Genomic DNA, 9,093 nt, shown 5'->3' on the forward strand with positions numbered 1-9,093 from the left:
GAAAGGATTTTTTTCTGTTAGACAGACAGAAATCACAGTCTCACATCTTTGAAATGATTTTTATTCAGCAAATGAACAACTTCAAGCAGGAAAAAAGAGAAAGAAAACCAGAAAAGGGAATTAAAGGAAATCAAGGGATATATCTAAATCACACGAAAACTTAAGAAATGAAAAGGAAATGGAAAAGATTTTAGCTCAAAATAAAGAAAATCTAGAAAAATAAATATGGGGCAGTACTGTTTGTGTATATATCTTTATTCTCTAAATAGTAAACTTATTCTTGAGGCGTGAATCCGAGTAGCATTCAGCAATCGCTTTCCTCTTTATAGCACTTCCTCCTCCCATTGAGACATACATCCAAGTTTTATCGTTGATTTTCGTCTGACATGACACATTCGTTTTTCATATTCGAGGCATTTTTTTTCAAGCTTCACAGCTAGATTGTGTCTTTTTCCTCCTCTTGAATTATTGTTTTTATCTAATGAAGAACAATAGTACAAGGCAATCTCATGCCTCCCACATACTAAAATAACTAAACATCTAATAGATTCTATTACAAAGTTTTAAAAATAAGCCCGTCTTTTCATCCCACTTCAAGAATATTTTTCTCTTGTTTTTTTATGTCCCACGATACACTTATATATACCCCTCCAACTCTTCACTCCCTCCACCATCCACCACCCTATTCATTGTTTCCCTCAGTACTTGCGCAAAAAGAATTTCATAGTTCTTTCCCTTATAAAAAAAAAATTAATAATAATGTCCGGAGTTTGGGTATTCAAGAATAATGGGGTGATACGCTTAGTTGAAAATCCAGGAGCCGACGAAGAGGGCAATAATAGCGCCGGTACTTCAAGAAGAAAGGTTTTGGTACACTTGCCAACAAACGAGGTAGTGGCATCGTATAAATCTCTCGAACAAATTTTGACTGGCTTGGGTTGGGAGAGGTATTATCGAGGAGATCCGCAGCTCCTCCAATTCCACAAACATTCTTCGATTGATCTCATTTCTCTACCAAGAGACTTTTCAAGATTCAACTCAGTTTACATGTACGATATCGTTGTTAAGAATCCAAATATCTTCCACGTTCGTGATATGTAGATTTGGTAAGTTCTAGGTCTTGAACGATTGTAACACATAATGTTTATATGTGTGTGGGGGTTGAAATGGCAAGTGATGTGCATAGACTAATATAATTACCTAGTGGATGGCTCGATAAAGATTAGGTAGAGGATTGAATGTTCCAGATTGTCTGCCAACCGTTCAATCTTGGGTAGTTTGTATGTGTACTATAAACAACTTCGTTTCAGTTTCTCTTATGTTCCATCGAATGAATTTAAATGAATGATCCATGTACAAATATGAAGTATGCATGAAGGCTCTCTCTCTCTCTCTTTCCCCACACGCACACATAATTTCAAGAGATGCAACTTAATATTCATATATACCTTTGTGGAATACTTAGTACATGAATTTGACAATACTAGATCGTTTTAAAGAATAAAAAGAAATTTTGTTCATTATGTTGTTTAATTAGTACAAGTTAATACTGTATACTTTAATAAGGGTAACCCTTGACCTCAGTTATGAAAACAATAATCCTATCAAATCACGTCAAGGTACTATAAAGATAATCTTGCTCTGCGATGGCACACATTCTTGCTCATTGTGTAATGAGTTCAGATAACAAGCGTTTCAAGTGTTTGTCGTAGGCTAGAGGTCAGAAAGAGAGGATAATTCAGGAGAGAAATTGATCACGAGTTCAAATCCAATCTCTTCTAATGACCCTGAAGGGGCAGCAATAAGTTGCCTTTGATGAGAGGACTGGCCATAGTTTTCTCCAGGGTAAGGAAAACTGAGCCGAGAAAGAAGAGAATGCTGGAGTTTCAGGTCAGGATGACGAGGTCAAGGAGGATCTATCTAGTAAGTCTAATTAAGGGTGTAGGAAGTTACAATTTGTTGCTGTTACCTGCTAAAATAATTATTTTTCCATGGATTAACAAGCGTACTGTTGAACATTGGCGCCTCGCCCATCGAGGCACATTGAGCAATAAATACCATGGCAATCGAAGCTCCCATGAGAAATGGAGCATGCAAAACCCTAATACTTGGATAGAAATATCATTTGATGATTCGGCTCGGCCAACAACATGACTAAAGGCCTCAAATATAGACGGAATCTATTGCAAACTCTAATAGAATTAATCAGGACTTCAGTGCATTAAATCCATGCGTGCATGCAATAGATTGAACACAGGTGTCTCAAAGCACGAACCTCAACAAGCTTTAAGAATAAGACTTCCCCTAGGGATTAAAATCAATTGTTTATATTTTTTATATTTTTTTGGAAATATTGATAAAAATTTGATGAAATGTATGATTGAAAAGTTGTAGAACCCATGAAGTATGCCGTTAAAATTAATTATTGATTTTGACTTCAATTAAAATTTGAATTTTAAGCGGTAATCATGACTTCCTACATAATATTATGAGAATTTCAACTCGCGAAAGACCAAAATGCCCCTAAAAAGCTTATAAATAAAAGTATTGCACAAGGAAAAAGGGGTCAAAATCTAATATCCAAAATTCCACTCTAAAAAGGAGCTTGAATTAAAACATATTTGCGATCGAACCTTTCCAACATTAAAATAAACTATAATCGAGAAACACTTTCCATCCACCACAATGTCAATATCCCCAAAAGAGGGAAAAGCTTGTCAAATTTTGTCATATGTATACTTTTAATTAATTTGATTGCATAGACTCTCCTTATGAATGTAATAATTACCTATCAATATGGCTCACTTGATGGTGACAAATACATGAAAATTCCTAAAGGACTTAAAGTAATGGAAACAAATGATACATTCCCCAAGATTTTGTTCTCAAATAAATTGTAAATATCATTATATAGATTGAAATAATTCAGATGCATACGATATAATCGTCATAGTGAATATTCGTTGAAGGTGAGTTATAAAAATGACAAAATCTCTCTATGTGTTTTTGAAAAGAAAACAAATATTGAAGTTGTAATTATGACAGTTTACATTGATAATTTAAATCTAATTGAATCTTATGAAAAAATCAACAAAATTGCAGATTATTTGAAAATAAATTTGAGATGAAAATTTCGGGTAAAAACCAAATTTTGTCTTAGGCTACAAATTACACATTTCCAAGAGAGATTATTTGTTCATCAATATTCAAATGTAGAAAAGGTCTTAAAACAATCTTTTTATTGATAAAACACATTTATTAGCACCATCTATGGTTGTTCGGTCATTCAATGTAAAAAATATCAATTTCATCCAACTGAAGATGGAGAAAATATTTTTCATCGTGAAGTACCATACCGTAGTGTAATTGGAGTATCAACATATCTTGTAAATTGTAATCGACCATATGTAGCTTTCTTTAAAAGATATAGCTCTACAGCTACTCAAACACGTGGTGTTATACATATTTTGCGTTACTAAAATGTATTATTGTATGTGATTATTTTTATTTATAAAAATTAGAATTTGGTGGGATATGTAGATGCTTCATAAATTAAATCGCAAATATGAAATGTTTTTATACATGGTAGAACAACTATAATATGAAAATCCCTAAAATAAACCTTGACATCAATATATTCAAATAATTTTGAAATTATTGAAATTCATGGAACAAGTCGATAATGTGTATGAATGAGGAACATAACATATCATGTCCAAGTAGATTAGTTTCAACATAAGATAGTCTAACGATATTGTTTGAAAACAATATCTTGTATTGCACAACTCAAATGAGTTTATATTAAATGAAATATGACAAAGTATATTTCTTCGAAGTTTTTCTATACACCTAAGCTTAAGTATATTGATGATATCGATGTTCAACAAATTCATTCAAGTAATAATGTCAATGATTTATTCACAAAATTATTGTTTTTAATATTCTAAAAATAACTTTATTATTTTTTCCTTTGTTTGATATTTTTATCCTACCATAAAACTTGATAAAAGAATGTTCAATAAATTAATAGAGTTCGTAAATTCAAATTTTAGGAATTTGTTAATATCAAAAAGTTGTGATTGTGATATACAAATTACATATGACTGAATCTTAAATTATCTGTTATCGAAAATAATAATGAGATACGGATATCGTTATTATAGATAGACCTTCATGTGTAACATTTCTTACTTGTGAAGTAAGTAGCTGATCTCACAAGTTAAAGTGTGGTAACACTTAAATAAATATGTTGATGTTTTGTTATATAACAAAATATTAGAGACCCGCTGGGAGATTCTGCATGGATAACTATCTCAGTGTCAGTAGTTAATCTCCAACGTTAGATGGTGGAATTGGTCTTTGACTTGAGGTCATCATATTACCTTATATAAGTATAGTCATACTTTGGTGATATTGGATGTTGCTCCAACAAGGGTTGTTAACATGACATCGTTCGAGTTGTGAAGAATATGAAAAACAATTAAAACATGAAATCTAATGGAAAAGAGACCATTCAGTCGTATTAGAAACAACAAAAATGGTTTACTATGACAAGAGGTGATGAAACATTTGACTAATTATGTTTCCTAAAACTCCTCTATTGTGATACTGACGGGAAACATTATTTTTAATTTAAACTCTGAATAACATTTTTTAATCGCAAGTTAGTGTTTCTATAACTGTGTTCCTTCCTCTCATTCGCTACAACTTGAGCTTCAACAGAGTCCAACAGCTTATCAGGTCCATGATGCTATGATAGAATAGCCTACTACAAATGCTTCTCTATATAGTGAGCTAAGATTTATCCCTCTATGTAAATCATACCAAATTCATCTCTATAAAAAAAAAAATAACTGCTGCATTCTTCCTCCAAGATACGTGTGGTATCAATGGCTAAAAGTCCAGAAGAATTTTCAAGAAATCATTATTAAAATTATACAAGTTTTCTTCACTTAAGTGGAACAGATATCACCATAGCCCCAACAAAGAGGCATAAATGACTACCACATTGCAGCCTGCACTCATAAGCTTAAGCAAACATGCAAGTTTACCATAAGAACTGAGGCTTCATAATATTCATGACTAAAAAAACATATTTGACTAAATGTAATAGGACAAAAGTGAGCATATGTACAAGGAGCACTGATGGAATCAGCAATGATAGTAATTTAAAAAAGCAATCCACATTTTCAAGACAGTTACATCCAAAAAATTCTAAAATCTCACGACCCAACACTTAGAACGTATAGTAGATGGGAATTACCTAACCCGTTAATAATAAGCTCCAATTTTAACTGAATTGTGAATTTCAGCACACATATGAATCACAATTAACCCTCACGAGTAGCCAAATATATTAACATAGAACTGACTATATGCGCACAAAGCGCAGGTAGAAATTAGCAAAAACAGCATTTAATCGAGTAATCAACATTTCCCAGGCAGTTTCAAGCTAAAATTCAAAAATCATGCGGACCCAACTCTTAGAATGCGTAATAGAAGGGAATTACCTAGCCATTAAACTCCATGTCCAATTTTGACTAAAACTCACCAGGAAAAAAACATTAACTATCTAATCTTTCATATTTTATCATTGTCCATGCTGCAATAGTATAACAAGTTTAGCTAAGTCCAAAATTACTCTTCTAGGAAATAAGTGACTTCTGTCAGTGAAAGATGCAATTTTAAAAATTACATATGGCCAAACATGTTCTCAATCCCCCCAAAAAAATAATAATAATAATAATAAATAAAATAAAAAAATAAAATTGTATGACCTAATTCCTATTCAAAAGCCATAGAATCATTCATCATTCATTTCCAATTGTAACAAATATCTCGAATTGAATTATATGAAATTTGATACAAAGGAATATTGATGATGAAGGAAGAAGATAAATTCTCGTATATTCCTCTTGATATGATATTACATTAATTCGTGCAAAGATTTATATATGAAATATTGAGCTATACACGGTAAATAGAGCAAATAGTGGAAGTAATCTATAAATATACGCTTGATTTGTGCAATTGGCAGTGATATATGCTAGTCACATTCTAGCAGCTTGATTTGTGCAATGGGCGGTGATATACGCTAATCACATTCTGGTATTCTGTAATACTCTCTCTCAAGTTAGAATATGGAGCTCCGTAATACCCAACTTGGATCCAAAATATACAAACAATTCACGTCCTAAGGGTTTAATGAAAATATCAACTGTTATTGAGAGGTTGAGACATAAGAGGGGATAAGTAGACCAGACTTAATTTTCTCATGAACCAGGTGACAATCTATTTCAATGTGTTTGGTTCATTCATGAAAAATTGGATTGCGAGCAATGTAGATAGCAGCTTTATTGTCGCAGTGAAGGAGCATAGGCCGAAGATGAGGCACTATGAGTTCCTATAGAAGTAGGCAAAGCGAAAACAGTTCACAAGTGGTGGTAGCGATCACACAATATTCAGCTTCAGTGGAGGATCGAGAAATAGTAGTTTTTTTGTGCGCCAAGAGATGGGATGTCACCTAATTTGATGAAGAAACCAATTATAGAGCGTCGTGTATATAGACAACTAGCCCAAATAGATTCACAAAAGGTAGATATCTGAAAATTACGTGTGGATGAGAAGAATAGATCATAACCAAGAGTGGTCTTTAAATAGCGGAGCAAGCAATAGGTGGCATAAAGATGAGGCTCGCGAGGGATCATGCGTAAACTGACTTAGAATATTGATAGCAAAGTTTATGTCTGGGCGACAAATGGTCAAATAATTTAGTCGAGCAGTTAACCGCCGACAAGAGCTGGGGTTATCCAAAATATCACCATATGGGTTATTAAGTTTGCAGTGTTGCTCCGTAGGAAAATAAGCAGGGCGAGAGCTGAGTTGAAATTTTCCAAAGTGTACTTCTTCTTATTTATAAAGATATCGGTAGGTGATTGAGCCACTTCAAATCCTAAAAAATACTTAAGATCACCAAGGTCTTTAATGTTGAAGATTTATGCAATGTGCCGTTTGATGTAATTGACGGTAGATAGATCATTTTCAGCAACTAAAATATTATCAACATAGATAAGGATGGCAGTAAATATCGTACCCTAGGTCTTGGTGAAGAAAATATGATTTGTAGTTGATTGACAAAAACCTACAAGGATGAGGATATGGAACTTTGAATACTATTTGCGAGAGGCTTGTTTGAGGCCATATAGAGATTTGTGGAGAAGGGATACACGCGTCTTCCCTTGATGACAATATCCAGGTGGAGGTTTCATATATATTTCCTCATCAAGATCACCATAGAGGAAGACATTGTGAACATCTAACTATTGAATAATCCAATGTTTGGCTACAACTATTGCTAGAAGATAACAAACTTAACAAGTTTAGCCACAGGAGCAAAGGTATCATTATAATGAAGACCTTCTACTCGAGTGAAAGCCTTGACAACTAAGCGAGCTTTGTAGCATTCAGTGGAACTGTCTACATCCAATTTTGTTTTGTAGACCTATTTGCAACCAATAACCTTCTTGTTAGGAGAGAGATGTTCAAGAGTTCATGTATGATTGTTCTCCGAGGCTTGAATTTCAAATGTCATAGCCTTTTGCTAATGAAGTTCGAGGATAGCTTGAGAGTAAAGAGTAGTGTCCTGCACATTTTTGAAAATAGAAGAGAGAAAAACAAAATGTTTAGCCTAAACAGACAATAAGAGAAAAAATTACATAAAGAATGAACCATACCTAAGAAAAATTTGGGAATGGGATGACGAACGTGGTTCCTCCAAAGGCAGATCTAAGCAAATATAATCCTAAAGATATGTAGGAGTAGTGATAGTACATCGAGGTCTAGATGGTTGGGGTGGGGATGGTGCATTGTCTGGGGTTTGGTAGAACTATCGTCATCTGTTTGTGAGGGTTCGTGTTGTTCAATATTTGGTGGGGACGATGACTTAGGAGATGAGGCAGAAGCATTGTGTGAATCAAAGGATGATGGTGATGTGGTGTGTGGCGTATCTAACAATTGTGGATTATTCGTCATGATGGGTGGTGATGCGGGGTCACATGGCTGTATGATATTGGCAAAGGGAAAAACAGATTTTACACAGCGTACATCACGAGATAGAAATATCTTCTTGGTTTATAAGTTATACATACAATATGTATGTGGGGTTTGAGAGTAGCCTAGGAATAAGCATGATGTGCCACGAGGGGAAAACTTATATCTATGAATGCTTAAGGTGTGTGCATAGTAAAGGCATCCAAAGACACAAAGATGATCGTAGTTAGGTGTTTTGTTGAAAAGTAGGCCATATGGAGTTTTATTATTGAGAGGAGAATGTTATGCGATTAATTAAATAGGTAGCACTAAGTATGCATTCACCACTGAAGACAACGAGCTACATTTACAGCTTGTTTATGAGCAATTTTTTGCTCCAAAAATTTGATTTTTTGATCGTTATTTCCCTATTCCAGCCCTTATATTTGACTTATTTTCTAACGGGTGGACACCACTTTTCTCCTAACGGTCAAAAAATCAATTCTCAAAATTACTCCCAAACAGGCTCTTAATAGGTGACGATGCTTTCATTCAGTCACACCATTTTGCTGGGGTGTCTTAACACAAGTACGTTCATGAACGATGCCATGGTCAAGGAAGAATTTTTGCATGTGATGAGAAAGAAATTCTTAACCATTATTAGATCGAACATGTTTTACAGGCAGTTAAATTGTATGTGAGCCATTTTTATAAAGTTGGTAAGACAAGTAAATGCATCACAGGTGGACCCCACTTTTCTCCTAACGGTCAAAAAATCAATTCTCAAAATTACTCCCAAACAGGCTCTTAATAGGTGACGATGCTTTCATTCAGTCACACCATTTTGCTGGGGTGTCTTAACACAAGTACGTTCATGAACGATGCCATGGTCAAGGAAGAATTTTTGCATGTGATGAGAAAGAAATTCTTAACCATTATTAGATCGAACATGTTTTACAGGCAGTTAAATTGTATGTGAGCCATTTTTATAAAGTTGGTAAGATAAGTAAATGCATCAAATTTAAAACGCATGAGATATACCCGAGTAACACGTGAGAAATTATT

General features: G+C 33.9%; 1 protein-coding gene across 1 annotated transcript; it reads left to right on the plus strand.

Annotated features, from left to right (window-relative positions):
• The first annotated feature begins 660 nt into the window (after positions 1–660).
• LOC111382063 (flowering-promoting factor 1-like protein 2) lies at positions 661–1,319 on the plus strand. Its single transcript, XM_023005927.1, has one exon. The coding sequence runs from the start codon at positions 760–762 to the stop codon at positions 1,099–1,101; it is 342 nt and encodes a 113-aa protein (XP_022861695.1). The 5' UTR covers positions 661–759; the 3' UTR covers positions 1,102–1,319.
• The last annotated feature ends 7,774 nt before the right edge of the window (positions 1,320–9,093 follow it).

This window comes from Olea europaea, unplaced genomic scaffold (genome assembly GCF_002742605.1).
Source record: "Olea europaea var. sylvestris unplaced genomic scaffold, O_europaea_v1 scaffold2425, whole genome shotgun sequence".
Taxonomy (NCBI): domain Eukaryota; kingdom Viridiplantae; phylum Streptophyta; class Magnoliopsida; order Lamiales; family Oleaceae; genus Olea; species Olea europaea.

Bases quoted from the DNA above. Each gene is read 5' to 3' on its own strand.
- LOC111382063 (XM_023005927.1), top strand. From the start codon at position 760: ATGTCCGGAGTTTGGGTATTCAAGAATAATGGGGTGATACGCTTAGTT.